Source organism: Cryptosporidium parvum, chromosome 5 (assembly GCF_000165345.1).
Source record: "Cryptosporidium parvum Iowa II chromosome 5, whole genome shotgun sequence".
Taxonomy (NCBI): Eukaryota; Apicomplexa; class Conoidasida; order Eucoccidiorida; family Cryptosporidiidae; genus Cryptosporidium; species Cryptosporidium parvum.
The window spans coordinates 1-24,827 of NC_006984.1; the positions used below are offsets into that span (position 1 = coordinate 1).

The following is a 24,827-nucleotide window of genomic DNA, read 5'->3' on the forward strand; positions in this document are numbered from 1 at the left end:
AATTAAGCCGTACTCCGCAATACTTTTGTTACAATCAAAATTCGCAATGAGTAGAACGTCTAACAACGATTTTGTTTACATGCTATTCTAACATAAATGAGGTGTGGTTCGTTTGAAAAAAAAATACTTGATTCAAGCTACAATAAACTTAATTTTTGATATCGAATCTTTTGATTTTGCATTGAAATTTTAAATATATGCTCAAAATCAATTTTTTTTATTCTACCAAAATGTGAACTAATGTAAACATAATGTAGGTATTATTGTAGATTATATTTAAATATAAGAGATCATTATAAATTATTTGAATTTTGATTCTCTTACTTCAATATACCAAGACTAGGATAAAACTGAAGAAAATATCAATTTTTTTGATTTAATTACATTTTTTCCCAGCATAATTTTGGGCCTAGAATACGCTTTATTTTCAATAAAAAGCTTTACCAAATTGTTTAATAAATTAAATTATCTTTATCATTACCATTATATTTATCTCGATGCAGAATAAATAATCTAATTAATCATTATAGCTAGTTAATTATTACATATCTAAAGCAATTTATTGCATTCAAAAGATGAAATTACACTTTCATTAAAAATTAGTGAAAAAAATAATCCATACCGATATATTTTTATATTTATTAATACTCTATTCCAAATATTAAACTAGTGGTATTTTTATTGAAAAAAAATTTATTTTTTTTTTCTAGCCATTGGACCTACAACTCTATAATTTAAAATTATATTTATCTAAAAAATGTTTGGTAAAAATTATTAAATAAAATCAAGCTAAAAAATATGGAAACCATCAGCTTTCATGCATAAAATTAATAATTAATAAAATTTTTGAAAATTCAATTTTAAAAATAATACTAATCATCTTGCTTTTAAATTGTGTAAACCAAAAATAAATAATAAAAAATGAGAGTTTAATTATAAAAGTAAATAAGGAATAATTTACGTTTTTAGTATTTACAGTTTTAATATAAAATATACCCACATTAAATAATTACGTGTTAACATTTTTTATAATTAAAAAAAAATTAACACCTAAATCTAAATAGTGTAAAATCTACTAAGATCATCTAGTAACATATCAAGTGATTAAATATGGTATATTTAGTCTTCAATATTCTGGAAAAACTTGATTTTGTTTCTTTTTTTTTTAATATCTTCAAATATTTGAGCAAATACTAATTGAATGGACTCAAACCTCGTGAAAAAGAAAAAATTAATCATGAAATTAAGTCAAAAAGAAAACTTACAAAAAAAAATTCCACCCTCGTACTTCCTTGGTGGATATATTTTAAACACTGAATCTCCTCATTGATAATTTGTATAAGTTATTTTGTATGCCCTCAATCAAACATGAATCTATTCTCCATTAAAAATAAAATATTTTCAACAACTGAAAATATAATTTTTAACCATTCCTTTCAGACTATGTTCCCACTTGTGCTAGCTCAAATAATTAGAAACTTACCGAGTTTCAAATGGAGAATAAACTCTAAAATTTGTTTTTACCTTCACTTTAATGCCTTGAAAATTAGTTAGGAGTGAACTGTAACAAAATATTGATTAATTCCCATTTTTAAATTGTATTTTTGAAGAAAAAAATAATTAAACTAAAAAAAATCTAGATATTCATTAGTAAAATATTTTCAGGTTTATAATTTTTTAAGCAAACAGTAATATAGGGAGAAATAAAATAGCACAGATATCTAAAAATTAAATGTTAATGTTCGAATTTATTACTTTTTAACCAAAACTTACCCTAACTAAATTGTTACATTAAATTAAGTTCGAATGAGACAATTTTTTCCATTGAAGTTATCATTCGATCGTAGTTTACCACACTTTTTTATTGTTATAATTCGGGAAAATCTAAACAGAATTTATTTGTTTCTTACCTGAATTCTCGATACAAAATATTATCTATAAGTTGTTTTTGACCAAAGAAAAGTATTCACAATAAAATTTTGAAATTTCGGAAGTTTATTTTCTTGAAAAATGTACAAAAAAAATATATTTTTATTTTTTGATTCGTTTACATATTAACTTTTGCTTCAATTCGGTTTAAAGTTTTCAGGTTTAAATAACCCAATATTATAGTGATAAGTGTTAAAAAATGATGCTTTATACACTGCAGGGCGTTTTTGACTTTAATTTAACTGTTAACAATTAAAATTAATTTATTTGACAAATTAGTGAAACCTGAAGTCATTCAGCTTAAATAATTTTTATCTGTTTGTATTACTTACCTTAACAAATTTTATAGTTTTATTTCTTTGAAAACAAAATTTGTGCATTTTTTATTTTTTGATTAAATGATTCAGTTGCCTAGAAGAAATTTGTTAATTTGTCCATTTTAGACAAAATTAGGAAAAAGCAAGTAAGAATATATTGAAAGGAATGTAGTAAGAATCGAAGGAAATGACTGGATGAATAAATTTCTGTAATCGAAGGGAAAAATCCTGAATTAACTTTTTGTTAATTTGAAATCAATGAATTTCGTTTCAATATTCACCTACTATATATTGAGGTGAATTGGGAAGAAAGATTAGTTAAATATAAAGGGAAGTAAATTTCAATAAATGAGAAGTTTCATTTATAACCATTTTTCACTTCTCTAAAGAATATTAGTATTAATATTGATTGATAAAAAGAAAACTTTCGGAAATCCCTAAATAGAGGGAATAAAGAGGAGAGTTTTTTTAGATTCTAATTAATTTTCCTTTCTCAATACTAAATACTTTTAGATCATTAAGTATAATAAATCCCAATTTCTTTTTCATGAATTATTAGAGCCTTATGTACAATTGAAATGATTGGCCAATTTTCTAATTTATTACTAATTGAATAATTAAGAAGTTTAATCAATTGAAATTTTTTTCGTTACTATTAAAATGTTACGACATAATTTTTAGTGATGATAGTTGTGATAGTAGCAACAGTTAGTTGCATAAAGATAGTGTTATCATCAATAATAATAATAATAATATTAATATTATTATTACTATTGCCATTTATTATTAGCGGAATGTAAAGAATCCTAATTAGAATTTATTTCAAATATAAAGCGACAGCAAAAATAAGTAAAGGCATGCTACTTGTATTATAAGTAAAGCATTCACCAATATTCAAGTTAATTCTAATTTTGAAGATTCTTTCTGTAATAATTTTGTATTCAATCACTAAACCAAAAAAAAAAAATTTACCAGTTTTCAAATTCATTGTTTGTATTTCTATACCATTAAGTTTTGCCAATAAAATTACCAGGAAAAGTTTTCTTATACGAAAAAAAATAGGTGGAAAATTGTGATATCTTAAAATTACAAGAAATTCCCCATTTACTTCAATAAAATTCCTATCAGCCAATAATGATTTTGATATATCTCATCATAGCTTTAACGCCTAGTAGATTACATTAATTATTTCTATCCATACATGATTTTAAGTTTTACTAGATAAAAAAGCAATATTATAATATTCAGCTTACTTAACACTTATATCGATCATTGGACTTTTATGTTTGCAATTTAATGTGTTGTATAGCAATGAACTGATTGCTAAAAATTAGTTCATTTATTACGAATATTATTTTATGCTCTCTTCCTCCTAAACTAACTTAAATAATCAGAGATTCTATTCATAACCATTTCATTTCAATTGTACTATTAATTTAGGCCAATATTCACGATTCATATCAGTATTAAGATAAAGAAAGTGCCATTAATTAGAATCCCAACCAAGATAATATTTAGTTCCAATAAAATAAAGATAAATAATACATTTTCAAATTTAATTATAGTGTCGCCAAATCAGATTACATTTTTACTTTTCTTCTTTAAAGCAGCAAATAAATAAATCCAAATAATAATTATGAGAATCAGAAAAAAGTATTCTGAGGCTAAAACATATTCTAAAATGTATTCTAAGTGTGTTATATAATTTTCAAATTTAAAGACTTTGTCTCTAAGTCTAACTAAAAAGTTAGAGTTTATTACTCAATTACGAGATTGCGCAATATTCGTGATTTTTCTTAAATAATTATAAAGGGGAGAATTTTGCAAAATAAGAATTAAATGATCACTCGATTCATATTTTCTTCCAACCTGTAAAATTTAACAATTATTTGCCAATTTTGATATTTATTTTTTGTTGCTAATTGTCCAACTATGATAAATCTAAGAATTAAATATTTCAATAATCAAAAATCCATAGAATACTCAAGACATACTAATCTACCATAAATAATACACTAATCTTAGATAAAATATTCTTGGCTAAATCTCCAACGGAATATTTACCTGTAATGGTAATATCTAACAAGTCGTAGAAAATCTTGCTTCAGATGCCACTAGATGAGTATTACTACATAGTGCAAATTTGACAAATCTCGACTAGTCAAATTCACAGTAATTCAAAATTTGATTTTATAAATTATTGGCTTTCATTTTTTTTGAATTGCAAGTAAAGATATGTTTCGCATTCGTAAGCTTTGTTAGCAGTATTAACGAGATCCTTGCCATATGAGTGCTTTCTGAAAAGATGAATTCTTTCACAAAGTGATGAGGTAAAACATTCCAAGCATGAAACATCTCCATTAGAGCAGAGATCTTTACAGGTAGAGACTCTATCGGAACAACTTTGGAGATACGAGTTTTCTGTAAATCTCATCATAATATTGAATATCATTTTCTCCATTAAATTGACTAGATCATCAGTAGTACATTCTCTAGGATTGGGGAGGTAATTACTAGTAGGAGCGCATACAATTTGTTTTGGAATATAATCTCTCTTCTGGCAAACCAACATCGCGGCGCTCAAGTCTGAAATGTATCCCAATCTGGTACTAATGACTTCTTGGTGCGAGGCTAAAGCATCCTTAAGTTGTAGGATTTCTTCTGTTTCAGGTTGATTGGTCTCACTTTCTTTATTTATTAACTTTGTGAGAAGCAATGACTTTGCGTATAAGGCATCATTTTTACCTTGCAAATTGACTAATAAAGAACCAGCCCCTCTGACTAATTCTTTGGAGCACTTTCTATCAACATCAAGCCCATTAACTACTGAAACAACTTCATTCTTATATTGCTCGTCCAATTTAATAGTTCTATCCAACTCTAAAAGGAGCTCCTTTGTATCTCTAGTAACTCTGACATTGTAAACTGCCAATTCAGAAGACAACTTTGAAATTTGCTCCATTTCACTAGCAATCAAAGAATCCAAATTATCATCAAGACCTATAACTGAAGAAGAGTAACCATGAGTAAAACTATCTGGATGGCTGAATCTCATTTGTGATGCCTTAGTTAAGACATCTAATTGCATTGTGGCCAAGTGAGTCCCTGCTTTAGGCTTGCAAGTGTCATCTACCAGAGCTGATTCCTCTAAGGGTGACTTCTCAGCAAAAGTACCATATCCCTTCTTTGCTTTACCTAATTTCTTTTCCTCAGCCTGTTTCAACTTCCTCAATTTCTTTTCTTCCTCCTTTTGCTGTTTTTCTCTCAACTTCTCCTCCTTTTCCCTCTGTTTTCTTGCTTCCTTTTCAGCCTTAGTTTCCTTTTGTTTCTTTTCCTTCTTTGGTTTTTTCTCTTTCTTAGCCTTTTTATCCTCTACAACAACAGTTCCTTGCTCAGCAACAGCAACTTCTTGCTCAGCAGCAGCAACTTCTTCCTCATCAGTAGCACCCTCCTGAGTCTTCACCTTCTTCTCTTTCTTGGCCTTTTTCTCTTTCTTGGCCTTTTTCTCTTTCTTGGCTTTCTTATCTTTGTCCTTCTTGCCCTCGGCCTCCTCTACAGGTCCTTCCTGAGCTCCTTCCTGAGCTCCTTCCTGAGCTCCTTCCTGAGCTCCTTCCTGAGCTCCTTCCTTAACTCCCTCCTGAGCTCCTTCCTCCCCGGCCTTTGATTCCTTCACCTTTTTACCCTTCTTGGCTTTCTTCTCCTTCTTCTCCTTCTTTTGTTTCTTTTGTTTCTTATTCTTCTTGCCCTTCTCAGCTTTCTTATCTGGCTCACCTGAATCTACTGTTGAATCACTAGTAGATGAAACATGTGGCTCAATAGAAGGGTCAACAGAAGTTTGCAGTAAGGAAAAATGTTGAGTTGTTGAATGATAATTAGATACTTGAAGTATCACAAATACAAATGCTAAGATTGAAAAAAAGAGTTTCATTCTTGTATTGACTTAGCAAGATAAAATAAAAAAAGTGGTGAGAAAAAATATAAAAAATAAAGTAAAAATGACGAATTATGTAGATACTATGTTAGTCAGTATCTAAGTATTTAAATATTTAAGTTATTAAGATTACTCTCCACATAAATTCAAATAAAATATATTCGAGGCTAGACATAAACGGTACTGGTAGTACCGCTACATAATTTTACTTAATGTAGATGCTAGCCCGCGATAAAGTTTGATTCTATTTTTGGTAATTTACACAGAATTTGGTTTATAGTAAGTCTATTTGGTACATTTCTCTAAAAGAAAATTATAACTTTGCGCGAATTGATCTTACCACGGTATTCTTTAAAACAAGAAAAAAATTTAAATTTACAACTTAAATTAATGCTTTGATGCTTTCCTCATCTAGTATTAAATTAACTGAAGCATTGATTTATTTTCAGTTCTAAACTTTAATAACACGTGAATATCAGATCTACCTTATTCAACTAAGAAAATTTATTAATTTACGAATTTATTTGTATTAAAACATTAAAATCTTTTTCTTCATTTTTCTTTATTCTTTAATTATTAGTTAATCATTAGATTTACAACCTTGTTATTTCATCCTTTTCATTTTCTCCATCTTCATTTCCGTCCCCGTCTTCATCTTCATCTTCTCCAGGTTCTTTTTCTACTTGAGCCACTGTTGTGCCACTGCTGGTTGCACTGCTACTAGTTGCACTACTGCTGATTGCACTGCTACTGGTTGCACTACTGCTGGTTGCACCACTAGTAGTACCAACAGAAAGTAATCCAGAATTCTTCATTTCATCAATCTTAGCTCTTAGTTCTGCCTGAGAAACAAACCCTAATTCATTACATCTCTGAATTTGTTCAGATAAACCTTCCCTTTTCATAATTAGAGCCCTTATTTCTGGAATATTGCTACACCTTTTCATTCTACAGCCATCAAGTCTGCAATTCTCACAGCCATTATGTTGGCTTGACTTATTATCAATTTCAATATTACAATTCCTGAGTTCTTGGTTCAATAAAATAATCATAAGGTATGTACAAATACCACCTTCGAAGAGCATAATAGCTAGTCTTTTTTCCTCATCAGTAGATTCAGGTGGTGGTATTGATGGAATTTTATATTCACTTCCTGAAATACCATACTTTTCTTTTCTTTTCTTATGCTTTTTGAATGCTTCACTCAGTTGAGTATGGTCTTTTTCATATTTAATCTTTTGTTGGCTTGATGCCTTCAGCTTAACACCACTCAAAATTGCATTTTTAATATCATCAGGTAACTTTTGATATGTTTTAGTTTTTTCAGCAACATCAGCTTTAAAATGAGAGTGACCCATAATAGAATGAGCCAGGAAACGTGAAAGAATCGAATTAATTTTTTCTTCCAAAATCCTTCCTACTTCTGATTCAGTTGGGGCATCCATAATATTATATGTTTCTTTGCTTGTGAGAGCCAAAAAACTTTCGCAAGAAAGAATTTTACTAAAGATTCTTCGAGCTTCTTTAATTAATTGATTTCGTTCTAAGATGAGTGTACTTTGTAAATTCTGAGCAGCAAGGCAACTACTGCATGAGGATAGATCTTCAAGTCCTGGGCATTGTGAACAGTAAGCCATTGATGTACAACTCAAGCATTCCTGTCTAGTACAACTATTACAAATATTTTTTTGCTTAACAACATTGTTAATAATGGAAACTTTTAGAGCTATTTGATATACTTTGGCTTCAAGTTTACCCTTGAGTATTTGGTATTGCTCCTTTGTACATTTATATGGTATATGACTCTTGTATAATATAAAGGCAGAAAGATTTTCCATTTGGAGAGAATTTTTGACTAGGCAATTTTTAATTATTTTTTCCAAGATACTAAACATATCATCTATAGTATTTGAAATAGTTTTACATTTTTCTTTTCTTCCAAAAGCTTCTTTACATGTCTTACAGCTCTTTGAGCTAATTATTCTGCACCTATTTCTGCAAAACCCTGTTTCATTTGTAATTTTAATCGATGCCATTTGACAGAAACTTTTCGCCATATAAATTTGATTTGAAAGAATGAAAACAGATTCAAGTAAAGTTTCTTTACATTTAGAATCTTTCATTTGCCTATTATGTTCTTTTTTAATAGTCCTATAGACCTCTTTGTTATTTTGTAATATTTCTTTTGCTTTATTTATTTGAGAATCACTAGAAACAACCTGTGACTCCAGATATAATTGCATAATACCAAGATCAAATGGCAAATTGTCACTTTCAGAGATTTTCTCTAAATTTGGATTTGGAGGTTTTTGAACAGCTTCTTCTTCTTCATCATCCTCGTCATCAGTATCATCTTCTTTTTTAAGACCTGCAGAAGAGCTATGCTTTTTATTTCTCAATTCTTCCTCTGAGCTAGCAATATTTTCCTGAGTTTTTCCGTGTTTTCCACCTTTATTTTTTCTTTTAAACATACCAAATAATTGACTTTTAAGTCCTTTTTTAGCACCTATGCTTGAGATTTCCGGAGAAGATTTACTTTTAAAAAGATTTCCTGAAAAACCAAATAATTTCTTCTTTTTATGTTTAGGTTTAAACTCAACTGATAATACAGAAGAAGAATCTGTTTGGTCTGAGGAATCTGATATTGATAAAGAGTCTTTACTGTCACTTCCTAATGAAACAGTATCATATGAGCTGAGTGAACCTGAATCCGAACTATCGTAATTTGCAGTTGCTTTTAATAGAGAGACTAGGGTGATACTTTGAAAGTTCTTCGATAAGGATAATTTGGAAGATAATAATTTTTCATCTATATTTTCACATAGTATTGTAAAAAAAATAACAACAAGATATAACCATAAATTGTGACCAATCATCTTGAATATGAAATTCAAGTTTATTGCACTTTTATTCCCCTTTATTTATTAGTAACTTTTTTTTCAGATTTAATTATTTCTATATTAAAATAATTATAAGGTGTAGAAACGGAAACTCTACACCTTACATCATTTAATAATTGTGCTACCAGGAAAGATTCATGTGTTTCTAATTTTACACACATTACAAGTAACCTATATATAAAAAAAAAAAAAAAAAAAAAAAAAAAAAAAAAAAAAACCCAAGGAAAAAGAAATGAAAAAGTTAAAAAGCTGAATAGAGGTTAAGTTTATGTTGTAATAACAATATTGCGAGTTTGTTCCTTTCTTAATTCAAATTATCATTTTAAATCAGATTTAATTTTCACACAATGTGGCGCGCATCAAATTACAAAAAATAGTTCGGGCGCAGTGGCTGAAATTGACTTGAAAGTGCATTTTAAAAAAATATTAACAAATAATTTCAATTCGGCACAGCTCTTTAGAGTGGAAGCTTTTAATAGAGCTTATATTTGTTAATACTTTGACTTTTTAATTATATCAGCAGAAATCATACATTATTTGATCTTCGGGACAATTCATTTAATCAGTCCACAATATTATTATTATTAACCATCTTTCACTAGGTAAAAAAAAATAATGCACTAGAAGTAAACATGATAAAACTAATATTTTAATCCTAAAAAAAATTAAATTTGAAACCATTAAATAAAGGTAGGGATTGAATTAGTCAAAACTCTTAAGCTTGCTGGAGATAATATTAACAAAGTAAATTAACAAACATAACTAAATTCAGAGAATTAATATGAAAACATTGAAGAAAAGGTAATAATATCACAGGCTATTGTCTTTTTCTTATTTAATCATCAAGTTGTCGAATAGCTTTAATGCTTAATATTAAATCGGTATATGTTTCTTGGATTAAAGTATCACAATTTTAGAATATCTGATTTTTCTTTATTTTTAATATTTTCACCCTATTAAACTCGGAATAAACATAATAATTTAGCGGAATGAGCAGATTTGACCCAAAAGATCAAATTTTTCTAAATCAATAGCGACTTTCGGGATACTTTTTTAAGTATATTGCAAGTTAACAGATTTTATTATTATAGACGGGTTAAATTAATCGGTCATCTGAGGAGCTTAGAATTGGAGTAAATTGTAGGCCATTACTGCCGTTTGGGTCATTGCCCTCGGTGTTTGAGTTAGTTCCAAATCTCCTATTTTCTGGTGAATTTGTTCTACTCAATCTTCTTTCATTTGCAGTATATTTCAAAAGACTGGTCTTGCGTCTCTTAGATTTGGAAACATTTTGTTTTCTTCTCGAGACAGAAGTTCTAGCTCTTAGCTTGCCTAGATTACTTGTTTGACTATTTATTGAATCATTTGAACTATTCACTTTTGAATTCAATGATGTTCGTTGTGCGCCAAGTTGAAATTTGCTTTCAAATCTCGATTTGACTTTCTCTCCTTCAGTAGTGTGTACCATATCAGTGGTAGGAGATTTTGGAGGGCTAGGCATTCCTTTATTCTTTTTTGAACTTGATGTAGAATTTTTATTGCTTCTATTTTTCCTCCTTTTAGAGCTTCCTTTCCGGTGAGTTTTAGATTTTAAATTAGAAATACGACTAGTTATTTTTTTTTATTTTGGATTCTTTTTTATCTTTTTCTTCTAGTTTATTTAAAAAATAGTTTGAAAGTTTTGTTTCTTCATAATTCACATTCATTGAACTTTCAATATGCGAAGATAAGTTACTGTCTCCCATATTTGAAGTATTAGTTCTTTCAGGTAGTAAAGATCTGGCTTTCTTTTTTGTCAAATTCATGTTTGAACTAACTAAAGATTCACTAGAAAAACTTTTTTTGGGCTCGCCATTTGAATAAGAACCGGATGAAGGTAGAGGATGAGGAAGAGGTCTTTGGCCAAATGGGCCAATGCTAGTCATATTTTCTTCATCTTCTTCCTCTTCTTCCTTTTCATCATCTAGATCTGATGAATTTCTTCTATTCAAGTTCTTGTTAGCTCTAGCTTTGCGTTTCTTTAGTAAATATTCCAATCCTCTCCTAGTTAGAGGCTTTTTTTTACTTTTTGGTTTTGGTAATCGAAAAGAACCTCGGTGTTTTGTTTTAGCAACTGCTGACTCTAGATTCAAGTCTTCACCCTTTGGTATCGGAGCATGAGATGGAGCTCCGCTAGAAGGGGAAGTGTAAGAATGAGGAGTTGGCGTTGGTGATGGAGAAGGGCGAGGAGGTAGTGGCGGCGGCAAAGGAGAAGGAGTAGAAGAGGGGGAGACAGAAGGCGATGGAGTTCTATGCCCATTTCTTAAATCTTCATCTTCTAGATATGATGAATTTCTTCTTTCAGAGTTTCTGTTATACCCAGTTCTGTGCTTCTTTAGTAATTCGTGCAAACCTTTCTTAGTTAAAGGCTTATTTTTGCTACGTGGTTTCACCACTTTAGAATATAATTCTTCTACTGTACTCATTGTTGGTTCTGAAGTCAAGTTTTCATCCTCTTGTGTAGGAACATGGGGTGTAGCTTCATCAGAAACGACGGCATAAAAAGGAGAAGGAGGAGGAGAAGGAGGAGGAGAAGGAGGAGGAGGAGGAGGAGGAGGAGGAGGAGGAGGAGGAGGAGGAGGAGGAGGAGGAGCAGATGAACCGGATGAAGGTGGAGGATGAGGAGGAGTTCTTTTTCCATTTCCAAAACCTCCAGCTCGAGACGAAGAGTTTCTTCTAGTTGTATTTTGATTAGTTCCTGTTTTGTGTTTCTCTATTAAATCTCTCAAGCCTCTCCTAGTTAAAGGTTTTCTCTTACTTTTTGGTTCTTTTTGAGAAGAATCTTGGTGGTTTGTTTTACCAACTGCTGAGTTCAGATTCAAATTTTCATCCTTTTGAGTCGAAATATGAGATGGAATTCTGTTAGATAGAGGGGTATAAGGAGGAGGAGACGGCGGAGGAGATGGTGGCGAAGAAGGAGGTGGAGGTGGAGGCGGTGGTGGAGGAGAATGAGGAGGCGGCGGTGGAGCAGATGAACCGGATGAAGGTGGAGGATGAGGAGGAGAAGGAGGTCTTTGGCCAAATGGGCCAATGTTAGTTATAATTTCTTCATCTTCTTCCTCTTCATCATCTAGATCTGATGAATTTCTTCTATTCGAGTTCTTGTTAGCCCCAGTTCTGTGTTTTTTTAGTAATTTATCTAAAGCTCTCTTAGTTAAAGGCCTTCTACTACTTTTTGGTCCTAATTGAGAAGAGCCCCATTGGCTTGTTTTATCAACTGTTGGGCCCGAATTCCAGTTTTCATTTTCTCTTGTCGGAATATGGGATGGAATTCCGTTAGAGGGGGAAACATAAGAAGGAGGAGATGGCTTAGGATAAGTCGGTGGTTGAGGGGCAGGAAATGAAGGTGGGGAAGGAATATTAAGGGATGGAGTTCTTTTCTCATCTAAACTTTTATCTCGAGACAAAGGATTTCTTCCATTCAGACTTCTGTTAGCTCCAGTTCTGTGTTTTTTTAGTAATTTATCTAAAGCTCTCTTAGTTAAAGGCCTTCTACTACTTTTTGGTCCTAATTGAGAAGAGCCCCATTGGCTTGTTTTATCAACTGTTGGGCCCGGATTCCAGTTTTCATTTTCTCTTGTCGGAATATGGGATGGAATTCCGTTAGAAGGGGAAGTATAAGAAGGAGGAGGAGGAGGAGGAGGAGGAGGAGGAGGAGGAGGAGGAGGAGGCGGTGGCGGTGGTGGAGTAAATGAACCGGATGAAGGTGGAGGATGAGGAGGAGAAGGAGGTCTTTGGCCAAATGGGCCAATGTTAGTTATAATTTCTTCATCTTCTTCCTCTTCATCATCTAGATCTGATGAATTTCTTCTATTCGAGTTCTTGTTAGCCCCAGTTCTGTGTTTCTTTATTAAATCTTCCAATTCTTTTTTGGTTAAAGGTTTTCTCTTACTTTTTGGTTCTTTTCGAGGAAAACCTTGGTGGTTTGTTTTACCCATTGTTGGATCTGAAGTCAAATTTTTATCCTTTGGAATCGGAGTATGAGATGGAGTCCCGCTAGGAATGGAGGGAGGAGGAGGGGCAGGAAATGAAGGCGGAGGAGGAATATTAGGCGATGGAGTTCTTTTTTCATCTCCTAAACTTTTATCTCGAGACAAAGGATTTCCTCCAGTCAAATTTCTGTTAACTCTAGTTTTGTGTTTCTTTAATAAATCTTCCAAATCTCTCCTAGTTAAAGGCTTTCTCTTACTTTTTGGTTCTTTTTGAGAAGAATCTTGGTGGTTTGTTTTACCAACTGCTGAGTTCAGATTCAAATTTTCATCCTTTGGAATCGGAGTATGAGATGGAGTCCCGCTAGGAATGGAGGGAGGAGGAGGGGCAGGAAACGAAGGCGGAGGAGGAATATTAGGCGATGGAGTTCTTTTTTCATCTCCTAAACTTTTATCTCGAGACAAAGGATTTCCTCCAGTCAAATTTCTGTTAGCCCCAGTTCTGTGTTTCTTTAGTAAATCTTCCAATTCTTTTTTGGTTAAAGGTTTTCTCTTACTTTTTGGTTCGTTTTGAAAAGAATCTTGGTGGTTTGTTTTACTCATTGTTGGATCTGAAGTCAAGTTTCCATCCTTTGGAATCGGAGCAGGGGATGAAGTTCCGCTAGGAATTGAGGGAGGAGGAGGGGCAGGAAATGAAGGTGGAGGAGGAATATTGAACGATTGAGTTCCTTGCTCACTTCCTAAATTTTCCTCTAAAGTTGAACTTCCTCCAACCAGATCTTCACCAGCTCCATCCTTGGGCTCTACAAAATTTTTAGAATTTTGAGAACTAAATCCCATTTCACTATTTTTACCTAAATATTTTTTCAGGGTTCTAGTTAAAACTTTTTTTAGACTGCTTACTGGATTTTTGCTGCTTGAATTTGGCTCGTTAGGTCCCAATTGTTTTGAGGCAATGCTGCCTTTTCTTTGAATAACTTCAGATGGATATTCTTGATTTAATTCAAGATTAAATCTTACTTTTTTTCTAGGTCGTTTAAAATGGGGAGTGCGAACAATTCCTGTTTTTCTTCCTTTATTATGCAGTTGTTTAGATGATGAAGGTAATTGAGATTGATCATTTGAAGAAGTTTGAGCTGAGATATGGCTCGTATCTTCAGTATTTGGACCTTCTTGGCTTGGAGGCTGTTCATTTCGAGTACTTTGCGATGAACCCTCTACAGTTTGTAATTGACCAGACTCAGAAACTGGGGGCTCTGAAATAGAACTTTCCTCTACCGAAGATGAAGGTTCATTTATTCTATTTTCTGGGCCTCTATTAGTAATTGTAGATTCTCCGGAAGGAGATGCGAGTTGAGCATTAATAGGTGAATCTGAGTCAGTATCAAACTCATAGTCAGAACTATCAAATGAGCTAACTGATGAATCAAAGTCACTATCAGTAAATGGCCTTTGATCTGAGCTCGAACTGGTTTTAGAGCTGGTCTCTACAGAAGCAACAACACTCTGAGTAGGAAATATCTTACTATTTCTAGCTTGATTTCTTCTTTCCCTCTTTTCTCTCCGGGAGGCAATTTTACTAAGTAGTTGCCTAGTGATTGGGTCTATTTTACTAACCTTAGTTTTGGTCTCATCAGAGTTTGTGTCTATGACTTTTTCAGCAATGCTTTCGATGCTTTGAGTACTTGTAGTTATAGTTGGGGTATTTTGTGATCGAGTTTCTGATTCATTGTCATCATCAGATGTTGGAGTATTACCACTAGTTATAACATTTATGTTGCTATTAGCAGTACCTACATTATCTTGAGTATTGGAATTATTGCCACTAGAATCTTGATTGCTAGTATTTTCCTGGGGAAAATCTTGTGGGCCTGATATAACTGGAGAGCTGATCATTATTTTCTTTTGCCCTTTTTCTTTTTTTGTTCCACTTTTGAATATATTAAGATTCTTTTTTGAATACCGATCATCTAACATTTTAAGTTCACTCCTCTCTTTCTCCTCCAATCTTTTTACTGTACGAGACTTGTGATTTTTATTAATCAGATTATTAATCTTGGTGATAGAAATTAATGGGCCTTTACGTTTTTTTGTTTTTTTTGTTGATTTTACTTGATCATTTTCCGATTTATCATCGGGTGTAAGTTCAGGCTGTGAAATATCACTGGAACTTGCACTAGATTCAAGATTTCGAAGTTCTTTTTCAAGACTTAAATAGTTGTCCAATTGTTCTTGAAGATCCACGCTTCCAAATTTGGAAACCTTGGCGTATTCTCTTTCAATTTTATTGACTTTTTTAAGTTCTTTTTCAAATTCACCTGATTTAAATTTGGAAATTAATTCCTTACATTTTTTACATGGATTTTTTTTTGTACAATTGGTGTTTGGATAAGATCTACAAACGTGAATACCTTGTAAGAATGGAAGATATAGATCATTGAAGATCTTCCTTATGTCATCCCTATATGATTTAGTATTTTTGTATTTTCCAACAATAGTTTGTTTCATTAAAAATAAAATTCTTTTTTCTTCAGGCATACAATACTTCGAAAACGCCATCTTAAGGTTTTTAAGTCTAATTTTGACTATGCCAGCTTTAACAAGGAGTTGCTTATTTTCATTTCGAAGATTAAATATTCTATAAGTTGAAATGCCTTGATTACTTTTAAGAATTTTAAATAAAATAGATTGATTCCTTTTATGCTTTCTAGAAAATTCATCAATAGAATCAGATAAAAACATTATTGCTTCCATAATTTGATTACATAGATCATAAAGCGCTAAGACGTTCTCCTCAGTAACAAAATTCTCGGAAATTGCCTTATGAACTTTAATCAAATCTTTTAAAACCAACTCAGCTGAGATTCCAAAGCTTTCTATATCGGCCATTGAAATCCTCTGGATATCTTCGTTAAGTGATTGTTTCTTTTGAGTTTGATTTGCTTCAGAAGTTTCATCAGGATCAGTATCTATTTCTACACCAAATAACTCTTTATTCATTTGAGAGTACGAAGCAGAATTAACAATCGAAGAATTTTGCTCATCACTTATAGAATGAGAACAAAGTCCTTTGTTTCCCTCTTTCTCACATTCTTCGCAATATCCTCCAGTTGCCCCTAATAGCTCTTCAGCTGTTCCCTCGTCACTTTCATCTTCAGAAACATTATTATTCGTATTGGAAAGTAATTTTAACTTTATATAGCTTTCCTGAAAAATAATTAAATCATTTACGTGTAAATTAGTTTGAGTAAATATTAAAGCAATTAATATTATTATTATTATTATTATTTTCATCTTTTAAATTGCCAGGATGCACAGGTTTTTTCAAACATAACATATCAATTCATTCCAACTAGCTTATTTCATAATCTGTACATGATATATACCTTTCAAATTAATTTCTTTCCTTTCTTTTATTTTTTTTCACACCAAATTGCCAGACCTTGAATTTCTTTAAAATTAAGGATTTAATATTTTTACCTTGGCGCCTATTGTTTGATTCTTCATGCAACTAGTATCGCATTACTAAAAAATATGTCGAGGAAACAAATTAAAAAAAAATAGGGGAAAATAATTAAAAGTACTAATGAATGACTAAACTTTAACAGCAATAATAATGCTAAGTCATGCTGAATAATACATTGCTTAGATACATTGAGTGCGTATAACTGAACTATTTTAGTTAGTGCTTTGTACTAAAAACCATTGAAAATTTAGATTATAAAGCAAAAACTAGTCCAGAATATCTCAAACCCATTTAAAATTGTCATTATTCTGCATAAATAGTACCAAACACACACAATATAAAATATGAAGAATTTAAAATGATAAATTAAAAATAAAATACCCATTTACCGTCCAATTAGATTAATGTATAAGCTGATTAATTCAATTCATAATTAAAACGATCAAAAGTTTCAAACCTGAAATAAATCAGGAAATAGACATAAGATCGAATCTTGTAAAAACACAGTGCCAACTTTATTCAAAATAACAACTTACAAACAGAATATTGCGGCTCTTTCTATTCCCTGTTATTAATGATTTCCTAGAAATATCAAACATACTTGATAGTTACCCAGTCATTGCTTTCTACTCGAGTAGTAAAATTTCTAATTCCAGTTGAGCATTTCCTGAAAACAAACCCCAAAGATTCTTCTATGAACAATTAAATATCAATTTAAGTTCAAGCCACACATAATTACCATATACATTATTTAAAACCATTTAGTTGAGGAACTATTTCTAACTCCTCGAAGCTTTACTCATATTTTTATGATCCGATCTTTTTTTAGTAGCTTTATGTAAAGAACTTTGAGCTGTTGTGCTTCCACTACTTCGTACTTTGGGAATTGCTCCTGAATCAGGAGCTGAAAATGGCCCCATAGGAGATATTCTCATTGCACCAGTTTGAAGAGATGGATAAGGAGATTGAGAACCACTATGGTCTTTTGTACTTGGAGAAGAGGTTGTTCTTCTAGAAGCACCAGAAGGAGTTCTTCTAGAAATTGAGGCTGCCCTGGTACTTGTTATTCGACACATTTTACTAGTTTTGTACGACACTCCTTTATCAGAGCAGCTTGGCTGTCTTATGGGTGTTGGTCTAGATGATGCTGAAGGAGGAAATTCAGAAGTTGCCTGAGTACTTCCTCCAGTGCCAGTTGAAGTCTCTCCAATAAAACCGGGTCTAGATGAGCTAGGCCTTGTAGCAATGCTCCCCAGAGAAGATTTTCTTTTTTGAATCTTCTTTTTTGAAGACTTATTCTTTTTGAAAATTTTGTCTAGGGCTGACATATTGACCGATGTAATACTTAATTTTTTCATACATTCTTTAACTTTTACATGAGATTTGAGGAACTCTTCGTCTTGGTCTTCTAATCTACAAAGATCTTGAACCATTCTTTTTGGTAAATTTTCTATCTTTGATTGAATCATACCCATTGCCTCTTCAATTTCTAGTTTATTCTGAGTCCTAGAAGATTCTATTTCTCTTAATTTTTGTAACAATGCTGAGTGCTTCTTACAAACTTCATGCTTCTTTTTACACTTTCTACATTTAATTTGCTTTTTAAGAATCTTATCTGTGATAGCTACTATTTCACATCTAAGAAACAAGTTGTTTACGTGAAGTCTATTCTTTCTAATGATTTGCTCATATATTAAAGAAAATAATTCTTTGAAAAAGGCTATAAAAGATACAGATTCGTATTTATTTGATTGACCTGATAGGCAATTCTCTGTTAAAAATTTAATCTTTGACTCTATGGAAGATTTATGCTGTAAATATTTTGATTTGTGGGAATTGTATAACTCAAAGTTTTCTTGACACATCGCACAGTTTTTTGTTCCACAATTACAATTTCCAATTCGATCTTTAATTACTCCAAGCTGTCTGGCCTTCAAGTTTAATTTTTTAATCAAAGTTAACAAATTAGAAAGTTCATATTTGCATAGAGATATTAAATTATACGGAATTTGTGTGCTCAAAGGTTTGCCAGTGAATTCACCTTCATCCATTAAAGAAAATGTTTCTCTTGATAAACCTAAAGATCTTCTTCTAGCTACTTTTTCTTCAACAGTTTCTTTATCCTGGCCATCTTTAGAAAACGATCTTCTAGCAAAATATGAAGCTTGGTTGGCCAATAAATTAGAGAGAGTAAAACCAGCACGTCTAGATAACGTTCTTCTAATGGCACTCTTTGTATTGGGTGATTTTCTGTACTCTCCTTCTGGATCATTGGCGTCGTAATCTGGCTCTGGAAGTAAGACTTCAGGCGGAATGACATGCAGATTAGAAGAAGATTCCCTTAATTCCCTGCTCCTTTCAATTGAATCCTGGAAATCACTATTACCGTAATCTGGATCTGGGAGAGTAAATGGAACAGAATGGGCGGAGGCAGCCTCATTAGAGTGAGCTCCACTAGCAACACTACTTGACCTTCTTTGACTATTAGTACCAGTTCCTCGATGAGCACTATCTACTGAAACGGACCCAGACCTCTGTAAATCAAGCCGACGAGAGGTACCAGGCGTATTAGTAGGTAACAAGTAGTTAAATGAACCTCGTGGGGGGTTAAATCTCTTTGTATTGGACTGTAAAAACGATTGTTCAAAATGAGGGCAATAGTTGTATAGATCGATGTTAAATAAAAGAACACAGAACACGGAGAGAATAAGAATATGAACCTTTGTAAATTGAAGAATCGTCATGAAAATATCTTGAAAACTTTTTAGATATGGAGGACGAGCAATATTTGGTTTTAAAGTGCACTAGACAAATTTATCACACATTTATATCGAGTTGTCAGTAGTCGATGGCGCCTAAGCCACACGTTAGATATAGCCTGTACCAATATATTTATTTCCTCGATATTTGAATTATAACATAATTTTAATAAAATTATCAAATTATCAGATTATCATTTAATGTTCTTTCCACCTTTATATTTCTACTTAATGCATGTATTTTTGGAGATTAGGTTATATAAACATTCCCTCACAGAATCTGATCAAATATCATATTTTCACACAATTTTGTGATCTTTAACTTGCGATAATTTTTTGCCATCTTTATACTGAGAATTTAACGGTTAAAACTCTCATAGTTACCTTTTTTTTTTCTTTTAAAGCATTTTAGTGGTTTAGCTGGCGGCCAGTTGTAAACATGAGGTGGTGGTGAGGGGAGGGGGACAACTAGGATTATTCAAATTAAAGGAAATATATTCTTTTGATGGAGCTAAAATTGAGGTTGAGAAAACTGTTTTCTTCTATTTCGTATTATCATTAATTTCAAAATAAATAGTTACTAAGTGGTGCAAGCTAGAGCTCTTCAAAGTTATCTTCCTGTATCCTACTATCCGGTCTTTTATTGGCGATTAAACTGGCCTTTGAATAATGTTGCAAAGAAAAGAACATGTTGGTGGAATTAGTGTAGGGGGAGCTTCATCAGGAGCAGCTTCTAGAAGACGAAGATTGAGGAATGAAATTTCTGATGAACAGAAGCAGGAGATTAAAGAAGCATTTGAGCTTTTTGATACCGAAAAAACTGGAAGAATTGACTACCATGAATTAAAAGTAGCAATGAGAGCTTTGGGATTTGAGGTAAAAAAAGCACAAGTTCTGGAAATAATGCGTGAGTATGACAAATCAGGAAGTGGACAAGTGGAGTATAAGGATTTTGTCGAGATTATGACACAAAAGATATTGGAGAGGGATCCTCGTGAAGAAATTCTAAAGGCTTTTAAGTTGTTTGATGATGATAATACAGGAAAAATTTCTCTTAAGAATCTTCGTAGAGTAGCCAGGGAGCTTGGAGAGAGCATTTCTGATGATGAACTACAGGCAATGATTGAAGAATTCGACAAAGATATGGATGGTGAAATCAATGAAGAGGAGTTCATATCAATAATGAAACAAACTAGCTTGTATTAAGTGGAGTTAAGGGGGATTTTGAGTATAAATAATGCAGAAATTGCATATTTCACTTATAAGTTGAATTTTAGTATATACTTATTTCAATTAGATAAAAATAATTAATGCTTTTAATATTTTATACCAAGTTTCCTACATTAATATATTATTTGTATTTCCTTGCAAAAGAAGAGAAAAAACAAATTTTGGTGAATATTTTTAGAAAGTATGATGCGATATTCTTAAGCTTATTTAATTCAACTTGAATTAAAAGCTAGGATAGAAAAACAAAATAGTTTATTTAATTATCCCGTGAACTTCATACCCGCAGATATTGACTGAATTGAAATTTTGAGAGCATTTTCGATTTTGCTTAATTCTATCTCATTAATTTCGCTACTATTTACTGAAGAGCATAGAATTTTTCTCCTGCGATTGATGCATTCAATTTGGACAAGGTGACAAGGAGCTAACCAAGAAAATCTAAGTAAAATAGCTTTTCTAGTGACAAAATCAGAATCCAAGAGTTGTTTTTCCTTAGTTACTTCCATAACCAGTTTAATAGTATCCTTTAGTTTTGATATTAGAAGATCTCCAATTTTTTGTAAATCAGGAGGAGCTAAGATACGATTATATAACTCAAAGATATGAACATCAGCTTTTAATAAAATCATGGATACTAAGTCGAAAAAACTCTTCACAAATGGCCAATTTTCGTACATTTCTGTTACTAAATTTAGTTTGTTCTGCTTTTTCATTTCTTCCAATGCTGCACTTAATCCCAACCATACTGGTAAATGAGACCTAATTTGTGTCCAAGCAAATACCCATGGGATTGCTCTTAAAGTTTCAATACCACCAGATTTTCTCTTTGAAGGTCTACTTCCTAAGTTAAGTTCACTAATCTCTTTTTCAGGCGTAACACTTCTAAAATAAGCAACAAATTCATCAGAGGTGAAATCTGAGTTTCCTTCTCCAAAAACAATCTTTCTGTACTCTTTCATTGAAATATCACTCATTTGATCAAGTAATTCTCTCCAAGATTCTTTAACTTTTGTTCCATATCCAAGGTTACCATTTGGCTCACATTGATTGTTATTTGGAATATCTAAAGCAGTAATTCTGGATTCCAAAATTGCTGAACAGTAAATCTCCCAAGTTTTGAATGCTATTTCTGAAAGACCAAAGGATTGAGTGATTGCTTCTCCTTGAACTGTGATTCTCATCAAGGATGTGATTGTATTTGGAGGCTGACTTAATATGGCTAAATGCTGAGGTCCACCTCCTCTTCCAATGCTACCTCCTCTTCCATGGAAGAATACCATTTCTACGCCAAACCTTCTAGCAATGTTTGAAAGTCTTTCTTGAGCATTATAAAGCTGCCATCCTGAAGTTAATCTCCCTCCATCTTTACTGCTGTCTGAGTATCCAATCATTACTTCTACTATACCTCCGTCTACTGTCTTAACATAATTTAAATACCATTCATTTGATAAAAGTGTTTCTAAAGTCTTTTCTGCATTGTTAAGTGCTTCAACGGTTTCTAATAGAGGTACAACTCTCATTCTCTTTGATGCAATAGAAGATAAAATAGCAGCTGAAGATTTTGGAGAATCATTAATACTTGGAGAAATACCTCCATTTTGTCTTGAATCATTATTATCGACATTAGATACTTCAACATTGACTACCCCATTTGAATTGCAATTACTGGAAATACTTGAGCTTCTTCTTTTAATAAACTTATTAAGATCATGGATTTCCGCATGGAATTCACTATCAGCACTAATTGTGGAGAAGTATTCTTTTTGGAAAACATGAACGCAAAGTATATCAGAAGGTTTCATACACATTGAAATGATATATGATCCCAAAGCCTCGGCACCAAGATGAGAGCACTCATAGAAAGTATCTAGAATCTCGGTGGTTTCCTTTGACCAATTTAGTCTGTAAGGGATTAGAGGTCTTTTGGATTTAAGACAATTTAAGAGGAATTCTTGTTTTTCCTCTTCAGAAAACTCAGAATAATTGCCAATTTCAAGATAATTACAAATCTCATCCATTGCCTTCTCGTGCTTAGATGCTTCCTGACGAATATCCAATCTCATGAAGGAGAGTCCAAATGCAGAAATTTGTCTGATTACATCCAAAAGCAGCCCTCTTCCAAGCTTTGCAGAAACTGACCCAGATTCACTAATCCATGGAACTGAAATATTTGTTCCAGGAAGATGGCCATCTTCAAAATTGGTTTTAATTTCATGATCATAATCTTCCAAAGCATTATACATGAGAATTAGCGGCTCAAGAATCTGTTCTGTTGAGTGGTATGCTAATGCCCTTCTAGTCTCAGAATTAACAGAGTGCCCAAAATTTAATGCATCCAAATAATAGTCTCTACTTGCAATAAGACGAATACGTACGTGATGTAAAATCCTTCTGTAAAGCTCATACTCAGGAATGAATCCCATGAAAGGACGTAATCCTACTGTTGCATCGCTAGTAGTACATCCTGAATTATTCAAAGTATCACAAGAAGATACAGGTCTAATATAGAATTCTATATCTGGAAGATTATCCACGTATTCTCTTAACTTTTCATGTGAAGAAATAATTGGGATTTCATACATCAGATCTTCAATCTTGTGTAGAAATAGGTTGCATGCTCTAAGTCTCATATTAATTACTGATAATCTAGTTACTTTTGCTGTAACATATGGGTTTCCATCTCTATCTCCACCAACCCAAGATGAATACTTGAATAGTGTTTTTGTTGGTGGCAATGGATCCATTCCAAATTCATTCAAAATTTCATCAATTTTTCTAAGAAATGTTGGTAGAGTACTAAAAACTGTCTCCTCAATAGTATTTATAGTATTCTGAACTTCATCTAAAGGAGTTGGTCTTGCTCTTCTTAAAGTATCTACATTCCATAACATAGCCATGGCTCTTTGGAGCTCATACTTTGCATTATTAATCTCAAATGGAGTTAAGTCATCTCTATCTAGGTATATCATTATCTCCCCTATCTTTTGGCAACATTTTATTACAGATATTCTTTGAGCCTGCGTTGGATGTGCTGTTACAACCAAATCAACTTCCTGTTCACAAATTAACTTATAGATATGTTCTTTGCTGAAACCAGCCTGGAGAAGCTTCTTAATAGTAACTCTAAGAGAATGAGCAAATATTATATCTGAATCTGGACTTTGATTATTTTTTGAAAAAATTTGGGATTCACTTAAAATTGAGGGGATTTCACGCTCAAATTGTCTGCATTGACGTATTCTTTGAGCAGATTCTGCATAGTTCGTAATCATACACATTTGATTAAATAGAGACACTACCAAAGTGAGCATTCCACTATCTAGATGTTTGATTCTTTCCCATAGCTGATTTAATGATGAAGAATCCTCATTTTCTGCAAAATTCATTGACAACTTAAGAATATCAAAAATCTTCCTAACGCCATCATTACTTGGGCTCAAAACTCCTTCATCTATATTATTCTTCTGCTTATTGCCATGCAAGATATATTTTCTAGAGCTTCTCCAATGTGAGGTTACTAATCCAAACATATGTAGTTCTAAAGCTTTGATATCTTCGTCCAAAGGTTCGTTCAATTTATTCAAAATTACATCCTTTTCAGATACTATTTTTTGAGGCTTTTCTAAAAAGGTGCAAAATTCTTTCTTAAAACCTACAGGAAATAACCTACTTTCCTTTATCTCATTATCATTGTTTGAAATAGACATGTTCGATTAAGATTAATTTTCGCAATTATTTGTAAGTTCCTTGCTAATAAATCAGAATAATCTAGAAAAAAAAAGACAAAATTTGTTTAACTTCAACCTTTAATTCTCTGTATATTTCTCTCCAATATTTTTCGTATCTTTAAATAAAAAGTTACTCTAAAGTTAGTAACTTTTCTCTATCCTATATTGAAATCTATTGATTGTTTTCCACCTTTAATTATCTTTCTTTCCAAAAATATCTTTGTGTGCCAATAATTTTTATGAAATATCCCCCTAATCTAATTTAACGGGAATTTTCTGCAATTTTTGCTCGCCTAAACAAAAAATATTAGTTATACGAAAACTTCGGTATTTTCCCGCCAAACACACATGAACATTTTTAGATACTTAAAATAATGTAAAAAATTGCAAAAAAAAAAAAAAAAATTCTTTAAATTGTAAAAATTGCTTAAACTGCTTTTGTACTCTCATTTTCACTAGTATAGTTTTTTATTTGCAGTTTGAGAACTGTTATTAAAACTAATTTTATAATAGGTTTTTGTAATGCAAAAGTTACTATTTAATAATGGCTATTAGACTGCTTTCTTTTTTAAACTTGTAGAATATAGGATATAGAAATT

At 32.0% G+C, this 24,827-nt stretch overlaps 7 protein-coding genes across 7 annotated transcripts; 1 reads left to right on the plus strand and 6 right to left on the minus strand.

Annotated features, from left to right (window-relative positions):
* Positions 1–4,443: 4,443 nt before the first annotated feature.
* cgd5_10 (signal peptide containing protein) lies at positions 4,444–6,174 on the minus strand (the record flags this gene model as incomplete). Its single annotated transcript, XM_625966.1, has 1 exon — positions 4,444–6,174. One exon carries the CDS (start codon positions 6,172–6,174, stop codon positions 4,444–4,446), a length of 1,731 nt encoding a protein of 576 aa, XP_625966.1.
* A 596-nt stretch (positions 6,175–6,770) lies between these two features.
* On the minus strand, positions 6,771–9,053 carry cgd5_20 (signal peptide containing protein; the record flags this gene model as incomplete). The annotated part of the gene is made up of 1 exon (XM_625967.1): positions 6,771–9,053. One exon carries the CDS (start codon positions 9,051–9,053, stop codon positions 6,771–6,773), a length of 2,283 nt encoding a protein of 760 aa, XP_625967.1.
* Positions 9,054–10,173: 1,120 nt separating this feature from the next.
* On the minus strand, positions 10,174–10,578 carry cgd5_30 (hypothetical protein; the record flags this gene model as incomplete). The annotated part of the gene is made up of 1 exon (XM_625968.1): positions 10,174–10,578. One exon carries the CDS (start codon positions 10,576–10,578, stop codon positions 10,174–10,176), a length of 405 nt encoding a protein of 134 aa, XP_625968.1.
* A 106-nt stretch (positions 10,579–10,684) lies between these two features.
* cgd5_40 (signal peptide containing large protein with proline stretches) lies at positions 10,685–16,339 on the minus strand (the record flags this gene model as incomplete). The annotated part of the gene is made up of 1 exon (XM_625969.1): positions 10,685–16,339. One exon carries the CDS (start codon positions 16,337–16,339, stop codon positions 10,685–10,687), a length of 5,655 nt encoding a protein of 1,884 aa, XP_625969.1.
* Positions 16,340–17,290: 951 nt separating this feature from the next.
* cgd5_50 (signal peptide containing protein) lies at positions 17,291–19,255 on the minus strand (the record flags this gene model as incomplete). Its single annotated transcript, XM_625970.1, has 1 exon — positions 17,291–19,255. One exon carries the CDS (start codon positions 19,253–19,255, stop codon positions 17,291–17,293), a length of 1,965 nt encoding a protein of 654 aa, XP_625970.1.
* A 684-nt stretch (positions 19,256–19,939) lies between these two features.
* cgd5_60 (centrin like protein with 4x EF hands) lies at positions 19,940–20,476 on the plus strand (the record flags this gene model as incomplete). Its single annotated transcript, XM_625971.1, has 1 exon — positions 19,940–20,476. One exon carries the CDS (start codon positions 19,940–19,942, stop codon positions 20,474–20,476), a length of 537 nt encoding a protein of 178 aa, XP_625971.1.
* Positions 20,477–20,760: 284 nt separating this feature from the next.
* On the minus strand, positions 20,761–24,207 carry cgd5_70 (phosphoenolpyruvate carboxylase; the record flags this gene model as incomplete). The annotated part of the gene is made up of 1 exon (XM_625972.1): positions 20,761–24,207. One exon carries the CDS (start codon positions 24,205–24,207, stop codon positions 20,761–20,763), a length of 3,447 nt encoding a protein of 1,148 aa, XP_625972.1.
* Between the last annotated feature and the right edge of the window lie 620 nt (positions 24,208–24,827).